The sequence below is a fragment of the Rhinatrema bivittatum genome, chromosome 6, assembly GCF_901001135.1.
Source record: "Rhinatrema bivittatum chromosome 6, aRhiBiv1.1, whole genome shotgun sequence".
NCBI classification, from domain to species: Eukaryota; Metazoa; Chordata; class Amphibia; order Gymnophiona; family Rhinatrematidae; genus Rhinatrema; species Rhinatrema bivittatum.
The window spans coordinates 259,876,759-259,902,530 of NC_042620.1; the positions used below are offsets into that span (position 1 = coordinate 259,876,759).

General features: G+C 47.9%; 1 protein-coding gene across 2 annotated transcripts in view; it reads left to right on the top strand.

Moving 5' to 3' along the window:
* The window catches only part of HIRIP3 (HIRA interacting protein 3), an 81,793-nt gene extending 56,285 nt beyond the window's left edge, over window positions 1–25,508 (top strand). The window contains exons 4-8 of one of the 2 annotated variants that reach the window (XM_029606948.1): window positions 2,411–3,612; window positions 3,854–4,034; window positions 4,122–4,220; window positions 16,649–16,739; window positions 24,286–24,433. In XM_029606948.1, coding sequence (XP_029462808.1) covers window positions 2,411–3,612; window positions 3,854–4,034; window positions 4,122–4,220; window positions 16,649–16,739; window positions 24,286–24,301 — 1,589 coding nt within the window. In that variant the 3' untranslated portion in view covers window positions 24,302–24,433. Of the gene's footprint in view, window positions 1–2,410; window positions 3,613–3,853; window positions 4,035–4,121; window positions 4,221–16,648; window positions 16,740–24,285 lie in introns of both variants that reach the window. The other variant, XM_029606947.1, reaches the window with a different exon arrangement.
* The last annotated feature ends 264 nt before the right edge of the window (window positions 25,509–25,772 follow it).

The following is a 25,772-nucleotide window of genomic DNA, read 5'->3' on the forward strand; positions in this document are numbered from 1 at the left end:
TGGCGCTCAAAGCGTCGCAAGGCGGTGCGAATCCTCTCTGACGATGCCATCACAGTAGCTTACATCAATCGCCAGGGTGGCACCAGGAGTCATCTGGTAGCCCTGGAAACCAGCAAGCTACTCTCCTGGGCGGAGTGCCATCTGGCTCAACTGGCAGCCTCCCACATTGCAGGGAAGGAGAAATGTCCAAGCCGACTTCCTAAGTCATCAACATCTAGACCCCGGAGAGTGGGAGTTGTCCGAAGAAGGGATGGATCTTGTCGGGCACAAGTGGAGGGGCTCCCCACTTAGACCTGATGGCCACTCTGAGGAATGCGAAGGCTCACAGATTCTTCAGCCGCAGACAGGAGCACTGCTCAGAAGGGGTCGATGCCCTAGTGCTGCCCTGGCCTTGCAACATCCTCCTCTACATGTTCCCACCCTGGCCTCTGGTGGGAAAGGTACTCAGAAGAATAGAGCTTCACAAGGGACTGGTCATTTTCATAGCGCCAGAATGGCCTCGGAGACCATGGTTCGCGGATCTGGTGAACCTCGTGATGGACGGTCCTCTCGACTCTGTCACCTCCCAAACCTACTGAGACAAGGTCCCGTATTTTTTGATCAGGCGGATCGCTTTTGTCTAGCGGCCTGGCTTTTGAACGGCGGAGACTGAGGAAAAAGGGTTATAAAGAGGAGGTTATTTCCACTCTATTGTGTGCGCATAAGACTTCCACCTCTCTCGCTTACATTCGGGTATGGAGACTCTTTGAGACTGTGTGTTGCCTCAGGAGTACTGGTGCGTAAGGCCCCGGTGTCCCAGGTCCTCTCTTTCCTCCAGAATAGCCTCTAAAAGGTTTGTCTTTCAATTCTCTGCGAGTACAAGTTTCTGCTCTCTGTTCCCTTTTAGGGCGGGTTGATGGTTTCGCGGTGGCGGCCCACCCAGATGTTGTTTGATTCCTCAAAGGGGCTAAGCATTTGAACCCGCCTGTCCAGGCTATGTGTCCGTCGTGGAGTCTTAATCTGGTACTTCGAGTTCTCTGCGGGGCGCCTTTTGAACCCCTCCGGCGGGCCACGCTCAAAGATCTAACGTTCAAGACAGTATTCTAGTCTCTATATGCTCGGCCAGGAGAGTGTCTGAGCTCCGAGCCTTTTCTTCGCTTTTCTGATTCAGGTGTTTCCCTCAAGACAGTACCATCATTTTTGCCTAAGGTCATGTCCTCTTTTCACTTAAATCAGTCTGTGGAGCTTCCTGCCTTTTCTCCAGAGGATGTTGCGGGCATGCCTGGCAGAGACCTACGGCGTCTCGATGTAAAAAGGGTCCTGCTGCAATACTTAGAAGTCACAAATGAGTTTCGGGTCTCTGATCTTCTCTTTGTCTTATGGAGCAGGCCCAATAAGGGTAACAAGGCTTCTAAAGCTACCATCGCTCGCTGGTTGAAGGAGGCGATTGCGTCCGCATATATTTGTCGGGGCCGGCCGGTTCCGGAGGGCTTAAAAGCCCATTCTTTGCGTTCACAGGCTACCTCTTGGGCGGAGAGCCAGTTGGTCTCTCCACAAGAGATATGCAGGGCAGCTACTTGGAAATCTCTTCATACCTTTGCTCATCATTATCGCCTTGATGTGCGAGCGCCAGTTCTTGGCTCATTTGGTAGACCGGTGCTTCGAGCGGGACTATCTCGGTCCCACCCCACTTAGGGAAGCTTTGGTACATCCCACTGTCTGGACTGATCCGGGTACGTACAGGGAAAGGAAAATTGGTTCTTACCTGCTAATTTTCGTTCCTGTAGTACCACAAATCAGTCCAGACGCCCTCCCTTAGTGGAGGGTCTCTGATTTCTTTTTTGCAGCACCTGCTTGAAGGTTTATTCGTCCAAACATAAGACCAATTGTCAAGGCACCAGAAGTATTTACTACAGCTATCAGATATAAGAGCGAATATTTCAAGTTACGGTTACATTTACAATTTCAATGTTACAATATTATTACTTGCTTGATCTTATTCTAGTTGGGTTTACATTTTCTTCTGCTTTAACGTTTATACTGGAGGGACGCAGGTGGGCACTGTCCTTTTATAGGATACCCTTTGAGTTTTTCTCTGTCTCCATCTGCTGGAAAGGAGGCTCAACCCACTGTCTGGACTGATCCGTGGTACTACAGGAACGAAAATTAGCAAGTAAGAACCGGTTTTCTTATATGGTCCATCCAGTCTGCCCAGCAAGTTGTTTGGGATGACGGCTGCCACTCTGTGCAGGTTACCTAATGTGTGATGTAAACTACCACTGTCATCCTTCTCGCTTCTTGTAATATAAGTACAAATACAAAAAAATGAACAGTTTAGCAGCAGCCAGAAACATTTTGGAAGAAGTTTGATGATTATTGTGTAAGAGATCAGTTGGTTTCTGGACAGCTGAGCTCATTCTTTCTTCTATAGAGCAGAGCTCAGATGAGGATTCTGGCATGGATAAGAAGAAGTTTTCTCCAGAATCTGCTCCCGGGAGAGGTTCCAGGAAGGCTGCAAAGACTGAAGAAGCATCTGGGGATTTAGCTTCTGAGCGGGAGAAGTGTGCAAGAAACGGGGGAGGGGAAGATTTTGGTGAGGAGAAAAGAAAGGGAGGAGTAGGGAGAAGGGAGGCAGTTGGTAAGAAAGAGATCAGTGAGGAAGAGGAGGACAGTGTCACTGAGAAGCATCCCAAAGGATCAAAATCCAGTTCCAAGCATGGCAGAAGCAGGGAAAGAAGGCCTGGCCACAACAAGAAAGGGAAAGTGGTAAGCAGCAGCAGTGAGGAGGATAGGATGAAAAGTCCCAATAAGAAGAGAGAGGCTGCGAGGAGGAGCAGCAGCAGCAGTGAGGAGGATAGGAGGAAAAGTCCCAATAAAAAGAGAGAGGCTGCGAGGAGGAGCAGCAGTGAGGAGGATAGGAGGAAAATTCCCAATAAGAAGAGAGAGGCTGCGAGGAGGAGCAGCAGCAGCAGTGAGGCGGATAGGAGGAAAAGTCCCAATAAAAAGAGAGAGGCTGCGAGGAGGAGCAGCAGCAGCAGTGAGGAGGATAGGAGGAAAATTCCCAATAAGAAGAGAGAGGCTGCGAGGAGGAGCAGCAGCGGCAGCAGTGAGGAGGATAGGAGGAAAAGTCCCAATAAGAAGAGAGAGGCTGCGAGGAGGAGCAGCAGTGAGGAGGATAGGAGGAAAAGTCCCAATAAGAAGAGAGAGGCTGCGAGGAGGAGCAGCAGCAGCAGCAGTGAGGAGAGTAAAAAGAAAAGCCCCAACAGGAAAGTAAAGGCAGCAGGGAGGAGCAACAGTGAGGATGATAGGAGGAAAAGCCCCAAGAGGAAAAGAAAGGCAGCAGGGAGGAGCAGCAGCAGTCAGGAGGATGGGGCAAAGAGGGTGAGGAGAAGCAGTGAGGAGAATAGGGCGAAAAGGGCTAGGAATAGCAGCAGTGAGGGGAATAGGGAGCAAAGCCCCAAAAAGAAAGGGAAGAGGGCAAAGAGCAGCAGCAGTAGTGAGGAGGAAGAGAACGGTAGCAGATGTGAAGGGCAGAAAGGTCATCTGCAGCAGGGATGTTCCTTGGACGATTCGGATAGTGCATCCGAGGAGGAAGGGACCAAGAAGAAGAACGAGGGAAAGAAAGTTACTAAGGTGAGAAATTTGAAGGAGTGGGTGTCCTATGATAAGAGTTCCCTAACAGTTAGCCTTGCCTAGTCCCAGACTTCTCTAAATGTCATAAACCCCAGCTCCCAGTTGGGCATCTCTGTGATGGGGCCCCCTCCCTAAAATTACAGATTTTCCTAGACCACTGTAGACTTCTTCTTTGAAAGTCACAGGTCTCTTCCCAAGATGTCCCCATGCTCACAGTGCCTCTGCCCTTTCTCCCACACAGTCATGTCCCACCAGTGAGAAGAATTCTGGGAAGGATGAGCATCCCTCCATCCGGCGGCTGAAGCGCTGCATTTTGGCCTGTGGTGTCCGCAGGAACTACAAGAAGCTCTTTGAGGGGAAGCGTTCCATAAAGGCCAAGGTGGAGGTACTTAAGAAGGAGCTGGAGGAGCTGGGAGTGAAAGGTGAGCCCAAACTAATGCCCCCAACACAGTCGGCAATGGATTAACACTGAAACCGTAACCCCTTCTCCGTGTCTTTTTCTGCAAAAGGTAATCCTAATCTAGAGAAGTGCAAGATTGTGCGACTGAAACGAGAGGAAGCTGCAGAGCTGGCATCTCTGGACTCCAATAACATCATCTGCACTGAAGGTATATGGGCTGAGAATGCTGCAGGGCAGGAATGGGGTGCATTGGAAGATAGGCTATATGGTCTTTTTCTGCCATCATAGTTCTGGGTATCTATCTGGTCTGCCCATTCACACTAACCGCTCAGTTCTTCAGTACCTAGCACTCCTGCTCTTCCATGCTTTCTTGAATTCAGATACTGTCCTTATCTCCACCACCTCCACACCCTTTCTGTAAAGAAATATTTTCTTAAATTACTCCTGAGACTACCCCCTTTCACCCTCATCCAATGACCCCTTGTTCCAAAGCCTCCTTTCCATTGAAAGAGGCTCATCTCCTGTGCATTGATGTCCTGGAAAGTATTTAAATGTCTCTTATCATTTCTCTGAGGACAAGTAGGATGGTAGTCCTCTGACATGGGTGACATCATCAGATGGAGCCTGATGCGGAAAACTTATGTAAAAGTTTCTAGAACTTTGGCTAGACACACTGAGTATGACCTATACCACACGTCCACCCTGGGTCCCTCTTAGGTCTCTTCTTTTCCGTGGAGCTGTAAGCCTCGCAGCGTGATTGAGCTCATTTTGTCTGTTTTTTGTCTTGTGGAAATATTTTGCTCTTCGCATTTTTTTTTCCTTCGATCCATCGCCGGGTCCCTCTCGGTGCCTTTCTGTAGTGTCCCTAATCAGGATTTTTGGTGTTTCAGGTAAGTTTCCTTTTGTGGCCCTTTTGTTTCGCCCTGTTATGGCCACGTCCGGTTTTCGCTGATGCCCCCAGTGCCTGAGGACCATGTCTATCGCTGATCCTCACGAGGTGTGTATCCTCTGCCTGGGGGCATCGCATGATGTCCAGGGTTGCCGTTTGTGCGCCCAAATGACCCCAAAAAGACATCTGCTTCGACTTGACAAGATGAACCATCAATTCGGGTCGAGGAAGTCCAAGCCATCTGCTTCAGCAGCATGGGCATCGAAGGACCTTGGAGCTGCACCGATGGACACTACACCTTTGACATCGGCGGGACGGACTGTTCCATCGATGCTGCCAGTGGATAGGGGCATCAGAGGCTGACCATTGTCCGTCTCCTCCAGGCTGAGAACTCTGACTACGAAACCATCGACCTCAGCACTGGGGAAAGACTGGGCTGAGCATCGAGGGAAGCCCATTGACCCCAAGACTCCATTTCTCCCCTACATCCTAATCTCAGAGACCCACATGAGCAGAGCAGCCCCCTCCCTCCCTCCCTCCCTCTGCGACTTGTCTGTGATGCTGAACAGCAGCATTCAGCTTAGTCAGCTGAGAGTGAGTCTGGGAGACAGAAGGTAGGGAAAGACCACTGAAGAAACATGGGAGGGGACTCTAAAAGTGGGTCCTCTCCCCACAGCCTCTTCCTCCTCACCCCCATAGCTGCTGTACATTCCATGGCCTTTTCCTCCTAATTCTGTCCCCATGACCTCTCTCCCTTTCTGTGCCTACCCTCCTTCATATGACCCTTTCTCTCTAGTCCTCCCTCATGTTCCCACATGCTCCTTCTCCCCTCTGTGCCCACCCTATAGCCCTTACTCAGTCCTTTTTTACTTTTCATTCCTCTCTTTACAAATCTCCTCCTGACATCTCTCTTCCCTACTCTCTCAATAGCTTTTTTCCCCCTGCAGAATCAGCCCCTTTTCTACCCTCTGCTCACCTTTTGTGGTTCTTCCAGGGAAGGCCAATTGGCAGCTGTAGCAAAAAGAACAGAAAACAAATCCAATATGGGATCTGAAGCCAGTCTATATGCACAGGCAAGCCCTGCAGTGGCTCTACCCCCTCCTTCTGCACAGGCTTCCTGTAAACAAGGGAATGGGGCCACTTCAGGGCCTGCCAGTGTGGGCTGGCTCCAGGCCCCATGTAGGATTTGGTTTCTGTTGGGATGGGCTTAGCTAAGGATCTCTGCAGATGCTAGCTCTGATTGTTTTGCTCGGTTTTAGCAGTCGTGCAGTGCAGATTATAGACTTTTTTATCTTCTGCCAGTCCCGGACACTTGAGTGGCCCTGACTCCAAATAGGTGAGCCACGGCCCACCCATGGCTACAGCACTGCTGTAGGGTAGGAAAGATAAACATGATCAAAAATGTGGAATGGGAATCTCAGCACTGGAATATTAGGGGTACCACAGGGCAGGACTGGGTTGCATTAATGGAGCTGTGTGGCAGTCTCTGAACTGGAGTAATAGAGGGTGCTTCAAATTGTCTTTGAGTTATGTCAACTTGGCGTAACCATGGCATCTGATCCAGGCAGAGGAGGAAAATCCCTAGGAGTATGGTGATACCCGGGAGACCTTAGCCAAGTTATTCAGCTGGATGCGCTTCCTGCTGAATATATCCAGTTAAGTTTTTAAAATTCTCTGAGGACAAGCAGGCTGGTAGTCCTCACTCATGGGTGACATCATCGGATGGAGCCCGGCATGGAACTTTAATCTCAAAGAATCTAGAACTTTCAAACATGCCCTACTGAGCATGTGCAGCTATAGTCATCACCCTGCCCCCTAGGCAGAGTCCCTCAGTCTCTCTTTTTTTTTTTTTCCCCACGGAAGTCGTGTACTAACTGTATTCAGCTTTATTCTCTCCTCACAGTTTTTCTAAGTTATTTTTTTTCTAGAGCTGCAGCTGTTTTCTTTCCTTTACCTTACAGTAGTTTTATTTATTTTCCCTTTTCTTCTTTCCTCTGTCTGCCAGCCTCATGGTGAGCCTTAGTCACTGAGCAGTCTAGCAGAATCTATTTCTATCCCTTATTAAAAATTAAAAAAATATATTGCACTGGCAGTTTAGTATCTGTGTCCTCTCCTTGCTCTGTCCGTTTTTGCACCTTTGTCAGGACTGATTGAATGCAGTCCATGGGTGATCCGTGTAGGCAGCTGAGCCTGGGGACTTGCCTGAGTTCTACCCAGGCAGGAGTTCCTTGTCATTTCACCGATGAGTCAGCATTAATGGAGGTTCAGACAGTGCAGGGATCGAGGATCACACTGTTCCTGTGGGGGGGGGAGAACTCAACCTCCCTACATTCAAAGGAACTAATCTCCACAGGCAGGAGCCCTGGATGACGTAGCCTCCCCTCCTGCTTGCCGGTGACGGCGGTGCAGTCTGCTTGTGAATGAGGATGAGCTGGAGCCTGGGAAAGCAGCTTGCTGCTGCACCTTCGGTGATATGCCCAGTAACGGATGTCCATGCACATCCTTGACCTGTGCACCATTGATCTGAAGCAACAATGTCAGGACCACATTGGGGATCAGGACTGCCACTGAGCGCCATCATCACTCTTGACACCGTCGATGTGTTGGGGCGCCCTCAATGACATCGGGGTGCGTGACCACTCTCGATGCTTTAAGGGCCTTCTGTGCCACTAGGAATCTGTGAATGTGGAGTCTCGATGCGCCGAAGTCATCAAGCTTCTTGGGCCTCTGTGGTTGAGTAGTGCACTGACCTCTATTGTCGGGGTGCAGGTCTGCCATCAAGCGCCATGGTCTTCCTTAATGCTATTGGAACTGCCCTCGATGTCAATTTCTCGATGCCTTCAATCCTATCGAGGTGCGTGGCCTTGATGCAAGGGCCACCCTCGGGGCAGTCACGGTGCGTGGCCTTGAAGCCAATGTGGTGCAGAGCAGCCCCAATACCATCAACACCCTTGATGCCATAGAGGTGTGGGGCTGCCATGGAGGTCATCGAACATGTTAGCCACTGATGGATTTCGTTGCCGCTTTTGACAATATCGTGCACCAACAATGAGGCACTGTGATCGCCACTGAGCGCCCTGGTTGTCCCCCAGGCCATTGATCACTGGGGCTTTTGGAGCCCTTGAGTGACAGGAATTTTAGCCTTGAATAGACTGAGTGTCAGATTTCGCCATTTACTCAAGGTACCCTGGTATGCTGAGGCATCCAGGCACAGTGGTTTGGTGCCCTCGAGGTTCCTTGGCAGTGACCTGACAGGGCACTGAGGGGCATTGTGCTGTCCCATCATTGGCGTATGGCTGCAGGCACCATGGATGCCAATAATCTTGGGGGCCCTGAGCCGCTGGGATCAGGGGCATCGGAGGACCCACCTGGATTCGTGCACCATCAGTGTTAATGAGAGCTATCGTCAGCCATAGCCAATGGTGAGGGACGCCATCGAGCTAGCAGCATTAACATCTGTGGACGGATAGGTGAGCAGAGTGGAGCAGTCGTTGGCACTGACAGTCATCAGTTCCTCTGGGCACTAATGAGGCTTGTCGGGGCTCAGAGCCTTTTCCTGCAGGTGCCCCTGGCATCCTTGGTACCGCTGGCCCATTGATGCCTTCAGGCACTCAAGACTCTATCGGGCCGGGCTGCTGAGGCGCCTGTGGCACTGGGAATGGCGCTATATACCATCGAACTGATCAAGATTCGGGCAAACACCATCGAAGCCCTGGGTACAGTGTCATTTGGTGCCTTTGATGTGATTCATCATTGAGCGCAAAATCGCTATGGGCACCATCACCACTGTGGCAAGTGGATGCGGTCGAATGCCGCAGAACACGACCACAGAGCACCATGGGCACTGTTGGTCACCATGGACCTCTCTGCTGTCATTCCATGAGGGAAATGGCGTGAGCCATCCCTGACGCAGTTTCAAGGGCTATGCCAGCCTCTTGGAGTGTTATCAAGTACTGGAGGGGGCGACACCATAGAATGCCACCCACCACCATGCCATACCCAGAGCCCCAGTGGTACTGGGGATGTCGTCACACTGTTCCTATGCACTTCACTGGGAGTTACTTTAACTGGAGCACAGCATGCATGGTCTGGTATGGCAAAGCATCTACTCCAAGTGCCTTGGTCAATGGCAGGCGGCATTCTCCCTGTCTGTACTACTCAGCTATGCCAGGGTTGTGCCATCGTCGCGTCAAGGTCTCAGCCTCTTTGTCAGTGCTGGGGAGCACTGGCGAGGAAGGCGTCATCACACACTCTCTGATTTGCCTTTTGGCAGCACGCAGCCACCAATTCTAGCAAATAGTGCTTGGGCTTGCTGTGTCGTGGTATTCTACTCACAAGTACAGCGAGTGGTGTTATAGGTGTGCCGCTATCCATAGAATGGGATAACACTGTATGAATACTGGTCAGCGTGCTTTTATAGTGGAGGGCTGTATTCTCCAGTTGCCCTCTTATGTATGGGTGGGTGTGCGTGCGTGTTTCTCTCGTGGCGAACACAACAACAGATTGTGCACTGCATCCACAGGACTTATAGGCCAGAGCCGGAGGGATGGCAGTAGAAGTCATCTGACAGTTTTTACTGGGGCCTCTTCTTTGATTACCATGGTGGCCTTCCCCATCCAAGGGTGGCTGCCAGTTTTAGATTGGTCGCTTCTGAACCTCAGAAATCGGTGATTGTGTCTCAGCACTGAACTAGCGAGTTGACAGGTTTTTAGGGATCAGGAGGCCCGGATTCCCATTACTTTCCTGTCTCTTCAGGAAGGTGGAATTCAACTGGGTTCCAGGGCAACTCTTATGGGTTCCCCTCTGGACACCTGGTTGTCCATTCCTGCAAGCGGTGTCCCTCGTTTCCTGGAGAAGAGATGTCGCTTCTGACCGGGCTCACCAGCGGTTCCTCTGCTTCAAGGTGATGGGCCAACATTTCCAGTTTCAAGCTCTTCCTTTCGGCCTGGCGATGGCCCCATGTACTTTCACCAAGGTCATGGTTGTCATGGCGGCGTTCCTGCGCAAGGAGGGAGTCCTTGTTCACCCGTATCTCGACGACTGGCTAATTCGAGTGAAGTCTTAGGAGGACTGCGTAAGATCGGCCCAGAGGGTGATGCTCACCTTGCAGTCGCTCGGCTGGGTCATAAATGTCCAGAAAGGTCACTTGGAGCCTATGCAGTCGCTGGTCTCCTTGGGAGCGCTCTTCGACACCTTCCGAGACAAGGTTTCTCTGGCATCGGACAGTGTAACAAAGTTGCAGGATCAGGTCAAGGCCCTGCTTCAGAGGAAGACTCCGACAGTTTGGCATCACTTACAGGTTCTGGGATCCATGGCCACCACCTTGGATTTGGTCCCATGGGCGTTCGCTCATTTGCGTCCGTTGCAGCGTGCACTGTTATCAAGGTGGAGTCCGGTGTCAGAACAGTTCCATGTACCGTTGCCTCTACTTCCAGAGTTGGTCTACTATAGTGGCTTTCACGCATCAACCTGGTACAGGGACTAGATTTGGACCCCCGAAATTGGGTGGTTATCTCCAAGGATGCCAGTCTGTCTGGCTGGGGAGCAGTTTGCCTCAACAAATCCGCTCAAGGTCTTTGGTCCCCAGTGGAAAAATCCTGGTCCATCAACCTCTTTGAGACGAGGGCTGTCCGACTGGCCCTCCGAGCATTTCTGCCTTTGGTCGAGAACACAATGCTTTGAGTGTTCTCAGACAATGTGACAATGGTAGCTTACATCAACCGGCAAGGTGGGACACGGAGTCTTGCTGTGGCATTGGAGGCGAGGCTGTTGTTCGCTTGGGCAGAGCACCATCTCAAAGGAATCGCCGCGTCGCAGGAATAGAAAATGTTCAGGTGGACTTCCTCAGCAGGTGACAGCTCGATGCGGGGGAGTGGGAGTTAGCTCCCGAAGCTTGGAACCTCATTTGTGCCAGGTGGGGTGTGCCTCAGTTGGATCTGATGGCAACTTGGGCCAATGCGAAGACGGAACGCTTCTTCAGTCGTCGAAAAATAGGCTCGGTAGGCGTGGACACCCTAGTGTGTCTGTGGCCCTCGGGCATTCTTCTCTATGCCTTTCCCCCTGGTCTCTCATCGGTTTGCTTCTCTGACACACAGAGTGACATCTAGGCAGTGTAGTGTTGGTGGCTCCAGAGTGGCTGTGTGTCGCCCATGGTTTGCAGACATGGTGCGATTAGCTCTGGAAGGTCCTCTGCAGCTGGCTTATCTTCCGCATCTACTCCGTCAGGGGTCCATATTTTCGGATCGGGAGGAGCACGTTTGTCTCGCAGCTTGGCTTTTGAGAGGCAGCGATTGTGATTGAGGGGATATTCAGAGCAGGTCATTTCCACTCTTCTTCAGGTACATCGACCGTCTACTTCTATGGCCTATGTTAGGGTCTGGAAGTTGTTTGAGGCATGGTGCCACCAACGCTCTTTGGATCCTTTGTCAATTGAGATTCACCAGGTGTTGGATTTCCTTCAACAGGGGTTGGCCAAAGGTTTAGCTTTCAACTCACTTCGGGTTCAAGTGGCTGCTTTAGGTGCCTTAAGAGGCAGGTTTCACGGTCAGTCGCTGGCAGTGCACACAGATATTTCACGGTTCCTCAAGGGAGTAAAGCATTTACGTCCTCCCGTACGCCCATTATGTCCAGATTGGAATTGAACCTGGTGCTTCGGGTGTTTTGCGGAGCCCCCTTTGAGCCTTTACGCAGGGCTCCCATTAAGGATTTGAAATTGAAGACCATTTTTCTCGTAGCCATTTGTTCTGCACGACGCATTTCAGAGTTACAGGCTTTGTTGTGTTAGGATCCTTTTCTTAGGATTTACGATGATAGAGTTTCGCTGCGCATGGTTCCTTCTTTCATGTCCAAGGTGGTCTCTGCTTTTCATGTCAATCAGGTGGTGGATCTGCCAGGATTTCCGCAGTGGTCCAGGGATTCCCCTGCTTGGGCGTCCAGGTTGGAGCGGCGTCTGGTTTAGGCATGCGCTTACCTGTATGCACAATTTGGGCTGCATTGGTTGTGCGCTTAAGTTTGGGATGCCTGGGTTTTGGATGTATATTTTTTGCAGCATGAATTCAGCAGGACACATACCTGTCAGTTACCTGTTAAGCATACTGACAGACTGATGGTGCTATAGCTAAGAAACTAAGCACCTTTCCCTCTGTGCTGCCTGTCATATTCGAGCATCTCAGCCTGGCATGCCATCTAACGTGCCAGCGTTACTTAGAGGCTCAGGGAGAATTACCTTCGTCTGATTTTACTATGCCCGGTCCTTCCCAACCTGAAGAGGGCCTGGATAAAGACAGGTCAGGAGGGGCACCTGACCTTGTAACTCCCTTAACTGGTTCATCAGCGGGGAAGGTAGCTCAGTGGGCACAGCACAGGTGCCTTCTGGTTTTGGCATGGATCCTTCTGCCTTGGGTGGAATTTTTTTCAAGGATTGTAATTCTTTCTTCTTGCCCAGTTCTCAGCCCCGACCAATCTTGCCAGGTCAGAGTCGCAAGTGATTTCCTCTCACTCGCCCGGTACTACTGTTAAGTGCCAAAGTACACCTAAAATTCCCAAATTAAATTAGAAAAAGTGGTGTAGTGGTCTAGTGGTTAAAGCAGCAGGCTACAACCCAAGGAAACCAGGGTTCAAATCCTACTGTTGCTCCTTGTGACGTTGGGCAAGTCAATTTACCCTCAATTGCCTCAGGTACAAAATTAGATTGTAAGCCCTGTGGGGATAGGGAAATACCTACAGTACCTGAATGTAATCCACTTTGAAGTGCCGAAAAGCAGAATATAAAAAAAAATCTAGATCTGCAGCAGGTCTTCCTGATAGGGATATGGATGATGAGGCCGATCCTGACTCGGGAGGATGGGGAAATTCCTCCAGGACTGGAACCGTATAGGACTATGTTGTGGTTCGTTCATAGAGATGAGTTACCGGTACCTGGGGCTGATTCCATGTCTGAGCCAAAGAAAAAACCCATTTTGGTTTCTTTGCGTAAAGCCTCTTGTTTTTTCCCTGTTATGGAGGCCATTCAAGAATTGATTGATCTTGAGTGGGACACCCCGGAGGCTAATTTCAAAGCGGAATGAGTTTTGGAAGGCCTGTACATCCTGGATCCAGTGGTGAGAGAGTGTTTGTTTGTGTTTTCCAAAAATGGACATGCTTGTCTATGCCATCTCCAAGTGGACAACTATCCCCGTGGAGAGAGGAGTGGGCTTGAAGGATGTGCACGATAGGATTGAAATCATCCTTAAGCGAGCATTTGAAGCTGTGGCAATGACCTTACAGATAGCTTCTTGTTGTTCCCTAGTGGCTTGCTCTTGTTTACTTCTCTCCCAGGAAGTCAAGGAGTGAATTCCAGGGCAGAAATTGAGCCAGCAGCCGCCTTTTTTGGGAGATGCAGGCTGCGATTTGGTTCGCACATCAACCAGAGGGGTGGCTTTGGTAATAGCAGCCAGGCTTCAATTATGGCTGAGAAATTGGTTGGCCGATACGACCTCCAAGGCTAACCTTATAAAATTGCCCGTTAAAGGCTCACTCTTGTTTGGGAACGAGTTGGAGAAACTGGCCAATAAATGATGCGAATCCCCAGTTCCTCATTTGCCAGAGGATAAGAAGCAGATGCCACGCTTCTTTGGCATGAGAGGTCATGCTAGAGGATCCAAGCATTGTCGACCCTATAGAGGCGCGACCTTTCAGAGGACTCAACATTTTGGTAGGTCTCAGTCCTTTCGTCCCAGACAACAGGGCGTGGGCTCGAGTACGGAGCCTCCCAATGAAGGTTTGCCAAACCACTCCCAGGAACAGAAGATAGGGGGGTGCCTCTCTCTCTTTTATCAGAGGTGGGTCAAAATCACATCGGACAAATGGGTCCTGGAGGTGATACAAGAGGGATATGTGCTGGAGTCTCACAGCGTTCCTTGGGATGTGTTCATGGTGTCTCCTGCCACTTCCCACAAAAGTAGCGGGCAATGGAGTATACATTAAGGCTTCCCAGTCTGAGATCTGTGGTTCCAGTGCCCACATCTCAAGAAAATATGGATCCGTATTCCATTTATTTTATTGTGCCAAAGAAGGAGGGCTCCTTTCGTCCCATCCTGGACCTCAAAGGGGTCAACTGTCATTTGCAGGTGACTCATTCACATGGAAACATTGCAGTCAGTGATAATGGCTGTGCAGTCGGGGGAATTTCTGACCTCCTTGGGTCTGAGGCATACCTGCATATTCCCATTCGACTAGAGTACCAACATTTTCTGCGATTCATGGTTCTGGGATACCATTATCAGTTTCGGGTGCTGCCTTTTGGTCTGGCTACTGCACCCAGAACTTTTTCCAAGGTTATGGTGGTGGCAGCAGAGTTGAGAGAGGATGGGGTCCTGGTACACTCATAGTTGGATGACTGGCTGATTCAAGCCAAGTCTCTGGAAGAGAGCCGCCTGGTGACCCGCAAGGTGATCTCCTTGTTGCAGGAGCCTGGTTGGGTGGTGAACCTGGTGAAGAGCAGTCTTCAGCCATCCCAATCGCTAGAGTGTCTCTGTGTTCGGTTTGACATGAAGCAGGGCAGGATTTTCCTGCCAGAAGCTTGTATTCAGAAATTGATTGTGCAGGTGCTTCTGGTGAACTCTATACAACCAACAATGTAGTCCTATCTGTAAGTACTCTGTTTGATGGCAGCAACCTTGGAAGTGATGCCATATGTGAGGGCACATATGCGTCCTCTTCAGCGATCCCTGCTGTCTCATTGGAGCCCAGAGTCTTAGGACTATTCGATTTGGCTCCACCTGCCAATGGAGGTCTGCTCTCAACTACAGTGGTGGTTACAAGCAGATCATCTAAGAAAGGGAGTTTCCCTAAAATCATCAGACTGGTTAGTACTCACAACAGATGCAGGTCTCCAGGGTTGGGGAGCTCACTGTCAGGAACTGACAGCACAAGGGCACTAGAGTGCAGAAGAGTGTCTCTGGAACATCAATTGGCTGGAAGCCTGGGAGGTCCGGTTGGCATGCTTACAGTTCAATGGCAGGTTGCAGGGTTGAGCAGTCTGGATAGTGTCTGACAGTACAACGACAGTGGCTTACATTGGTCGGCAGGAACCAAGAGCCAGCAAGTGTCGTAGGAGATGGACCAACTTATGGAATGGGCAGAAGTGCTTCTTCAGGAAATCTCAGCCTTGCACATTGGAGGAAAAGACAATGAAAGAGCGGACTTTTTCAGCAGACAAAGTCTGGACCCAGGAGAATGGGTATTGTCAGACGAGGCATTTCAACTGATAGTGGATCGCTGGGGCCTTCTGTTTCTAGACTTGCTGGCAACTTCTCTCAATGCAAAGATTCCTCGATTCTTCAGTCACAGGAGAGATCTGAAGTCATTGGGTATCAATGCTGTCGTGCAGGAATGACAGAGGACAAGCTGCTATATGCCTTTCCCCTATGGCCCATGTTGGGCAGGATGGTTCAGAGTGTCGAGTCACAGAGGGATGGTGCTTCAGGTTGCACCAGATTGGCCCAGGAGACCATAGTATGCGGTTCTGCAAAGGCTCCTGGTAGACTCCCCCCTCTGGTTTTCAGCGCACAAGAATCTGTTGCGGCAGGGACCTGTTCTTCATGAAGATCTGACTCAATTTTGTCCTCTTGAGAGGGCTTGCTTGCTGAATTGTGGATATCCTACTGCAGTGATTGCCACCTTGGTACGAGCTAGAAAGTTCTCCACCTCCTTAGCCTATGTGCGGGTTTGGCGAATATTTGAAGCTTGTTGTGAGGATTGAGGTGTTCTTCCTCGTTCTGTTAAGGACCTGCTCATTTTGGAATTTTTGCAGGATAGATTGAATAAAAAGTTGGCCCTTAATTCCTTGAGGTGCAAGTAGCGGCAGTTGCCTGTTTCAGGGGTCAGGTGAATGGTGGTCTCTTGTCGGCTCATCCAGATGTGGCCCATTTCTTGAAAGGAGTGAAACATATTAGTCTTCCCTTGCGATTATCAGTGCCCTTGTGGAGTCTTAATCTGGTTTTGGATTTCTTAGCGGGCCCCACGTTTCGACCGATGCATAACCTTTCCTTGCGGTTACTGACCTTGAAAACAGTGTTTCTTGTGGCAATTTGTTCTGAGCATTGAATTTCCTAGCTGCAGACCTTGTCTTGCTGGGAGCCATTCCTTTGAGTGACTCAGGCGATACAGCTGCATACTGTTCCTTCCTTTTTGCCAAAAGTGGTCTCAGATTTTCACTTGAATCAGTCCTTTTCCCTGCTGGCTCTGGCTAAGGAAAGAGATGCGGAGGAATTTTCCTGTTGTGACCCTTGGATGTCAAGAGACATATTGTGAGGTATCTGGAGGTTTCTAAACCTTTCCAGAAGACACCTTGCCTGTTTGTCTTCCATGGAGGTAGTAAACAGGGCGAGCCGGCTTCATAGGCTACAATAGCTTGCTGGATTAAGGAGGTAGTCACAGTCGCGTGTATGGATGCTGAACAACCATTGCCTAGGGCTCATTCCACTAGGGCTCAGGGAGTGTCATGGGCAGAGGTTAGATTGTTATCTCTTGTTGACGTTTGCTGAGCTGTGATGAGGTCCTCCTTGCATGCCTTTTTCAGGTATTATTTTCTGGATGTGCAGGTCCAAGATGAAGCAGCCTTTGAAAGTGTGGTTTTGACTGAACTGCGGGCAGCCTCCCGCCCTGTTTGGGAGCAGCTTGGGTACATCCCACTGGTTCTGGATTCATCTGTCTAGATGCTAAGAAATGAGAAATTACTACTTACCTGATCATTTCCTTTTCTTTAGGACAGACAGATGAATCCAGCTTTCCCGCCCTTGGCTACCGAATGATTGTGCTATGGACCTCCTGCGTGGCTATGTGTTCCCGGGGTTACTGGTAAGTGTTAGTCCAGTCCCTAGACTAGTGTTGATGCATTCTTTGTCTGAGGTCAGTGTTTCCTGTTGGCTGAGTACTGGAATGGTTATCTGTTATTAATCAAGTTTTTGTTAGTCTTTCCACAGTTGGCTTTTGTAGAGAATACTAGCGGGCCAATTTCACTGCAGGGGTATATATACTGTGATGTCAGCTTTGCTCCATCTCCATCTGCTGGTAGAGGTGCATAACCCACTGATTCTGGAATCATCTGTCTATCCTAAAAAAAAGTAAATTCAGATAAGTAGTAATTTCTCATTTATTCATATTTATATACTGTCGTTCTGTAGACAGTCACAGCGGTTCACAATAAAATGTCAATAAAACAGTAATTACAATAGCACTTTTACAAAATGTCTCAATATCGCTATTGCTAGTAAGATTTCATTATACATAAAACAATTTTCCAGCGTTAAGTCCCCGTGCTTCTGATTCGCCCTCCTTCTCCTAGCCGGCATATGCAGGATGTTTGCGTAGTTTTACTAGGATAATTTTGTGTAACTTTTGCATATATTTGCTGGCTAACTTTTATGCTAAGAATATCAACACCACCTGACAGTGATATATAAATTATCAATTAATCAAATTGTGGAACAACACTGTTCTATCACTGTGAATTGTTAATTTTTGAAAATAACACATTTCTCTTAATAGGTTTGATTGATATTATAGTAATAATTTTCTAAGCCTACATGTAAATTGGTATAAAAGACTTTTTGTCTCACTTTAAATGGTACATCAAAAAACTCTTTGTGAGAAAAACATTTTTTTGAAGAAGGTTGAAAGTTTCATATACTCGTGTAGGCGTCCCTGCACCTTGATGCAAATTATAATCATTAACTTCCAACTTCCTCCTTATGTGAATTATTTTTTTTAAAAGTTCTTTTTTTCAATTTAATGTCCCAATAGTGATATGTGACATCCATAAGGCAATATTCTTGATGTAAAATTTAGTATATACAATTTTGGTAGATGTCAGTGCAAGGGACCCTACAACGGCTTCTCGAGATAAGGGCCATTGTCCCAGTTCCCTTGGCAGAACAGGGTCAGGGCTGGTACTCAGTGTACTTTGTGGTTCGGCCCATTCTAGATCTGCAGAAGGTGAACCGGTGTCTTCGGATCCCCCATTTTCGCATGGAAACCTTGAGGACAGTAGTGGCCGCTGTGTGTAAAGGGGTGTTTCTCGCATCCCTAGATCTCACCGAGGCCTATCTGCACATCCCGATCCGGCAGGATCACCAACGATATCTTCGGTTCAAGGTGCTGGGTCAACATTTCCAGTTTCGAGCCCTTCCTTTCGGCCTGGTGATAGCTCCACGCACTTTCACCAAGGTCATGGTGGTCGTGGCAGCATTTCTTCGCAAGGAAGGGGCCCTAGTTCACCCGTACCTGGATGACTAGTTAGTTGATTCGGGCGAAGTCAGGAAAAGACAAAGTAAGAGCTGATTTTCTTAGCAAACAGGATCTGGACCCAGGAGAAAGGGAATTGTCAAATGAGGCGTTCCGGCTCATAGTGGACCACTGGGGTCTCCCGTATCTAGACCTTCTGATGACATCTCACAATGCAAAGGTTTCTCACTTCTTCAGTCACAAGAGAGACCAAAAGTCCTTGAGTATCGATGCCCTCATACAGGAGAGGCCAGTGGGCACACTCCTATTTGATTTCCCCTGAGGCCCATGTTGGGAAGATTAATTTAGAAGATTAAGAGTTACATGGGGATGGTGCTTCTGGTGGCACCAGATTGGCCCAGGAGACCGTGATATGCAGATCTGCAAAGGATCCTGGTGGACCTCCTATCTATTTACTGGTTCACAGGGATCTGCTGTGGCAGGGCCCTGTTCTTCATGAAGATCTGACTCAATTTTTTGTCTTACAGTATGGCCCTTGAGAGGGCTCGGATTCTGAAGCATGGATATTCTACTGTGGTGATTGCCAACTTGCTACAAACAAGAAAGTTCTCCATTTCCTTAGCATATGTGCAGGTTTGGCGAGTGTTTGAGGCTTGGTGTGAGGATCCAAGGATTCCTCCCTCATTCTGTTAAGATCCCACTCATTCTGGAGTTTTTGCAGGTTGGATTGAAAAAGGGTTGGCCCTTAATTCATTGAAAGTACAGATAGTGGCTCTCTGCTGTTTTCAAACTGGCCGATTCATAAAGTCCGTGGGAGAGCGGGCAAATGCCTGCTTGCCTGGCACGCGCACAGGCCACTTGCCTGTGCGCGCAATTCTGTATTTAAATGAGGCCCTGTGGTAGAAACAGGCAAAAGGAGGCACTAGGGACGCTAGCACGTCCCTAGCGCCTCCTTTTGGCTCAGAGCGGCAGCTGTCAGCAGGTTTGACAGCCGACGCTCAATTTTGCCGGCGTCGGTTCTCGAGCCCACTGACAGCCACAGGTTCGGAAACCGGATGCCAGAAAAATTGAGCGTCCGGTTTTCGACCCGACAGCCACGGGCTGACTTAAAAAAATTTTTTTTTATTTTTTATTTTTTTTACCCTTCGGGACCTCCGACTTAATATCGCCATGATATTAAGTCGGAGGGTGCACAGAAAAGCAGTTTTTACTGCTTTTCTGTGCACTTTCCCGGTGCCCGAAGAAATTAGCGCCTACCTTTGGGTAGGCGCTAATTTCTGAAAGCAAAATGTGCGGCTTGGCTGCACATTTTGTTTTCTGAATTGTGCGGGAATACCTAATAGGGCCATCAACATGCATTTGCATGTTGAGGGCGCTATTAGGTTCGGCGGGTTGGACGTGCGTTTTCGGCCCCTTACTGAATAAGGGGTAAGGGAAAATGCGCGTCCAATGGCGGGTTAACCCACTGTACTGTATCAGCCCGAAAGTCAGGTGAATGGTGGACCCTTGTTGATTTATCCAGATGTGACTCGCATCTTAAAAGGTGTGAAGCATATTCGCCCTCCCCTGCGGTTGCCAGTACCTTTTGTAGAGTCTTAATCTGGTTTTGGATTTCTTGGCGGGTTCCACCTACTGACTGCTGCGTAGCCTTCCCTTGAAGTTACTTACATTGAAAACAGTTTTTCTTGTGGTAGTTCTACATGAAAAATCTCCTTGTCTTGCCAGAAGCCATTCCTGAAAGTAATTCCGGGGGCAATAGAATTGCATACCATGCTGTCTTTTTTGCCAAAGGTAGTCTCTGATTTTAATTTGAATCAATTTCCCGGCCGTCTTTGGACAGAGAGAGAGATGTGGATGAATATCACATGTTACGGTGCTTGGATGTGAAAAGGTATATTGTGAGGTATTTAGAGATTTCTATTCCATAGTGGCAGTAAATAGGGCGAACCGATGCCATGGGCTACAATCCACACGGGATTAAGGAGGTGGTCATGGCCATGTATGTGGATGCTGAGCAGCCGTTGCCTAGTCAGGTTAGGGTTTATTCCTCTAGGACTCAGGCAGATTGCTGTCTCCCATTAAGATTTGCCGAACTGAAACATAGTCCTCCTTATATACCTTTTCTAGGCATTATCGCCTGGATGTGCAGGCCCAGGAAGACACAGTCTTTGCATGTGCAGTTTTGATTGAACTGCATGCAGACTCCCACCCTGTTCAGGAATAACTTTAGTACATCTCACTGGTTCTGGATCCACCTGTCTGAAAGCTAAGAAAGGAGAAATTACTACTTACCTGATAGTTTCCTTTTCTTTAGTATAGACAGGTGGATCCACCTTCCCGCCCTTGGCTGCCGAATGATTGTGCTGTGGTCTTTCTGCATTGCTGTGTGTTCCAGGGAGTACTGCTAAGTGTCAGTTCAGTCCCTAGACTAGTGTTGTTGCACTCCTTGTCTGAGCTCAGTGGTTTTCTGTTGGCTGAGTTCTGGAGTGGTTGTTTGTTAATAATCAAGTTGTTGTTAGTTTGTCCACAGTTGGCTTTTGCAGAGAATACTGGCAGACTGATGTCACAGTTTATGTACCCCTGCAATGACATCAGCTTTGCTCCGTCTCCATCTGCTAGTAGAGGTGCTTAACCCACTGGTTCTGGATTCATCAGTCTGTACTAAAGAAAAGGAAATTATCAGGTAAGTAGTAATTTCTCCTTTGTCCAGCTAAGTATGAATTAAGCAGGACAAATGACACTGAATATCGGCCTCACACGTTCTACTTGGATAGGAGATTGTATCTCCTTCTGTTATGCCCAGGTGGGCTTGACTCTAGAAGCCTCCTAGTTTGAGAGCTATGGCACTGTCTAACCCACTTTACATCAGCCTCCATGGAAGAGATCCACATAGCTGGGATGTGATGTTTAGTCCACATGTTTACATCAATTTTTATTTTTTTTTTGATAGGGACCCCTGATGCAATAGTAAGTTTGGTCAATCTGTTTTGCAGGGTCTCTTTGAAGTTTAGAATTCAACATCCCTACCCCCAGGGTCTGTTTTTATTAGTTCCCAGTTGCCCTTATATATAAATAAACACACAAAATGGCAAAATGGCTTGTTGCTGTCAAAAACCTTTTGCCATTTTTCTTTGTGTTGTATTTTCCTCTCTTTTTTTTTTTTTTATGTTGAGAGCAACTTGTAGCTAGGTATTTCCCATCTATGGGGACGGTATATTCTGCTTTTTGTTGGATAAAGAAAAAGTTCCCATTAACAGATGTTCTCCAAGATCAGCAGGATATTAGTCCTTACAGAACATGCTTGCTTGCTTCTGGAAGTCGGCGTCTCCTTATATAGCTAAGTACCGAACTGAAGGGGCCCATGTGTGATGGCTGTGACACGGGACAGCCTGCACATGCTCTGTAGAGTGTGCCGAAAACTCTGGAACCTCTGAAGTCATCAGAATGACCCGGGCTCTGCCAATGATGTCATCCACCTGTGAGGACTGACATCCTGCTTAATGATATACAGTAACTGTTCTGTGCTGATAGATGATGCTGTATTTTTTGCTTGTGTATTTATGCATGGTTGTTATTTTTTGCGAATGCAATTTGATTTCTCCATGGACAAGCAGGAGGAACAGTCCCATGTGTGGGTGATGGCACCGTATATGGAGAGTGGTAGCTCATTAGCTAGAAGCCTAGAAGGTTTTGCACACATGAAGTAGGCAGTGCACCAAGGAGTTAGGCTGTTTACCTCCACAAGGTTCTGTACCAATGAGTTCCACAAGTTAACTGTATGCTCTATGAAGAAGTATTTCCTTTTGATTGTTTTAAAGGTGCCAACGGCATGGTTAAATAAATATTTTTCTAGCCTTTGTTTCTTTGCCTTCTCTCCCTCTATCGTTCCCTTCACAACCTCCTTGCCTCTTGCCCTTTTTCTCACATTCTCTCAGCCTGTCTTCCTCTTTCTTGCCCTAATGTGTCACTCTTTATTTTTCCTTACCTCCTCCTCCCACCTGTTTCCCTATGAATCTCACTCTTTTCTTCTCTCACTGCTTCAGGCATGTGCCTTCTCCTATACAGATTGCAGGAGTGAAATCCCTAGGCTCTCACTGGCTCCTCCTGTCTCAAGCAGGGGCCAAGATCCCCAATCCTGCACTGCTGATTTTCCTTCTGATTCAATAGACCAAGGGAAGAATTGCCTGCAGCCCAAGCCTGCCTATAGCTCAAATCCTGCAGTTTCTTTCTTCACTGCTACCTAAGGTTTCAGACTGGCTCCATTATTTTTCTGGCCAGGCTAATCTAGTCCTGCTTTTACTCCATCACACACACAGACTTGTGCTCTTGCTTATCTTAGGAAAGTCAGAACTACAAATCCATAGGTGTGGGTGGGGAGGGGACAGGGGAGAGAGTGAAGAGAAATAGGTAACACTAATGCCATCTACTGGCAGGAGGACTGTACTACACTGAAATGTGTAAATTTCAGGGCATGCTCTGTTCCTGAGATTAGAGGATGATGGCAAAGTTGCCTAGCAACCGTTGCATAGCAACTTGATACTGCCTATGAAAATCTGAGGTGTACCTTGTTTGTGATGTGATACAGGGAAATGTTGTTCCCTGGTGGGGGCTATGTGACAGACTATCTGCTGCTTCACTTTCCAAATCATTTCTTTATTAGCACAGAGAGGAGAAGATTTTTCTATAGAGATTAGCCACAGTGACACTCTAAATTTGGTTTCTTACAGCATTTCATCTCTGTATGGATCTGTGTATAACAAGTAGGAATTCTTTTACGCAGCCTGTAAGGCCCCATGAGTCAATGATAGGCTCGTCAATAGAGGATCCTCACTTTTCATATGCTGCCCAACTACTTAGCAGCCCAACCGAGAGATCTGTAGGAATTGAATCCTGGAAAATGTAGAAAACATTGTGAGCTTCAAGGATGATGTACTTGGATGAGACAAAAAGGAACATCAGAATAAATATCTCTGACTCCTAAGGAAGCATCTCATATTGATGCAAGAGGAGAGCAGAGACAGGGCTGACATCTTTTTCTGAAAGAAGGTGATGTGAAGAAAACCATGTCTGAGAAAAGCACCAGTCAGAGCTCTGGATGGTTTAGAGCAGCACTGAATAAAGACAGGTGTCAGTGACTGGAGGCAGTGCCGAGTAAGCTGCCATTTGGAAACCATTTCAGAGCTGTGACTGGGGAGACTTATCATGCCACAGAACAGCAAGACAATGGCCAATTATACCTCCTATTGGGTGCTACAGGGGCTTAGTATGGGGTCGATGCAATACAGTGTGCTCAGCCGAGCGCACTGTATAACCCGCACTCCGATGCAGGTTAAATAGGTGCTAATCCACCCCCTAATGCAATAGGGGGATTAGCGCCTATTTAACCTGCGTGGGACGCGGAGTGAATGTAATAGCGCTCATCACATGCAATAAACTCAGCGTCCATTTTCATTACTGGCAAATGGCAGGTTATAGAAACCAACGCCTAGTTTACCTGCGTCGGTCTTCATAACCAGCAGCCGCGGCGGGGTTGCATTAGCAAGGAGGCACTAAGGTCGCGTAAGTGACCCTAGTACCTTGCTAGCGCGACCCCCTAATTTAGATATTGCATGGCACCCCCCTTGCGGGCGCCATGCACACGTTAGGAAAGCGGATGCTGACTTTTCAGCGCCCGCTTTCTGTGATTTATATTGCATTGGCCCCTTAAATTGGGAGATGTCTGCTCCTTCTAACAAGAGAAGTCTCCTTCTTGAGGAGCAGTAAGGTGAAATCTTTGCCCCTAGAAGAAACATATATCTCGAAAGAGCTAAGTGTCTGGTTAAAGATGTATAGGGTGTCAGTCATTCTATGAATTGTGAATGCTAATAGCTCCAAATAGTGAACTGGAAAAACTCAAGAAAAACATTTCAGGAATAATGAAACACGCTATTGTGATTTTGTTTATTTTGGGATTGGGGATTAAAGTTTTTTTTATATATATTTCTTAGATCAATTATGTCTTTGAACACTTAATTACATGGGATCTATTCAGTGTAATGTGTTTGTGTTACAAAAATTTGCAGGGCAGGATTGAGGTGCATTGGCAGAGCTTGAGTATATGGAAGGAGGAGAAAACGTACTTTTTTTTTTTTTTAATCTCATCTTATCTCTCACCCCCTAGGCCGCCTACGGCGTAGAAACATCTGGAATACCTTTCAGACTGCCTTGGGCACCCCTCCCAAAGAGAACTATAAAAAATCAGTTTATTCTGACTCTTCAGAGGAAGGGGAAGATCCACCCAGGAAGAAGAGGCTCATGGAATGGTCCACTCTAAAGGGTATCATTAGTGACAGTGGGGAGAGTGACTAGTGTATTCTCTGTTTGTACCTCTTTGCTTCACTTATGGGAAAAAAAGGGGGTTTTGTGAATCTCTCATATGTTTTCAGAAACATGTTCTACATGCTATGAAAGGTTGTTCAGATAGATTTTGATCCTGTATTCTGTAAAAAAAAAAAAAAAATAATAATAATAATAATTTTTTTTGTAAATAAAAGGCTTTTTTAATCTTTGGTATCCTGGTGCAGCATTTTTGCTCATCTCTCCTTCCCCTTCTGTTATGGCTCTGTTTTAGCTCCGCCTCAACCTTACATTATTATCATAGAGCTATTCTTGAATTTAAAGTGAAGCCTTGTTATTTCAAACTATTCACTTTCTTTCTTCCTTTAGTAATATTCCTTTAGGCCTGGAATATAACTTGTGTTGACAGTGTAGCTGGCAATTCTAAATAAGAGGGCATATGGGTCGGGGGAGTCTGCCTTGATGGTAGTGCATTGTGAGGTTTGTAGACACTCATGCAGCACAACAGGACTGAAGCTCTCAGAAGGCAGAATGTTTAAAAAAAAATCCTGCAAGAATTGGCCCGAAACTTCCTCACACCTGTGACATATCCTGATTTCCCCCAAAAAATGTTCCTTCAAAGCTGCATGGGAGTCCACTGCCAGATGTGCCGCAGCCATCTTGTGATTAGAATTGTGCAGGGTGGGTAGGCTGTCCCATGCTGTGGAAAAGATGATATGGCCACATAATGCTGGACAGAATATGGTGGTGGACTCTTGTGCAGCTCTGAGGGAACATTGCACCCAGCCAATCATTAGTGACAGTCCCCAGGCAGAGCCATGCAGTAGGGTGCCCCCTAGATCCCTCCAGTCATGGGCTTTAAATGGTTGTGTCCTTGCAAGAGAATTGTTGCTCCCTCCTGCCCCCTTTAAGGGTTGTGAACAGTCCGAGGCCCCAGTTTCCTGCTGCAAGTTAGCAAATTCTATGGCAATTATGCGATACATTTGCATATATTTAAAACGTTTTGCATAGACTATTTTGCATAATAAAAATACAATGTTTTTACTACACTTTGTGTCAGTAATTTATTTGGTTCTTTTGGGAGTTTTATGCATGTAAATTTCAGGTGTTGATATAGGGAAAAGAGAGGGGAGATTGAGAGAATAAAGGGATGGAGAATTGGGGAGAGGAAGGGTAGAAAGAGGGAAGATAAGGTTTTGGGATTTTGGGGTGGGAGTTTGGAAGGAGGCTCTGACATCTTGAAAAGGGCTACAGAATTTGAGAATAGAGAGCAGGAAGTTCTGGGATTCAGAGGAGAGGGAGATGTCCATC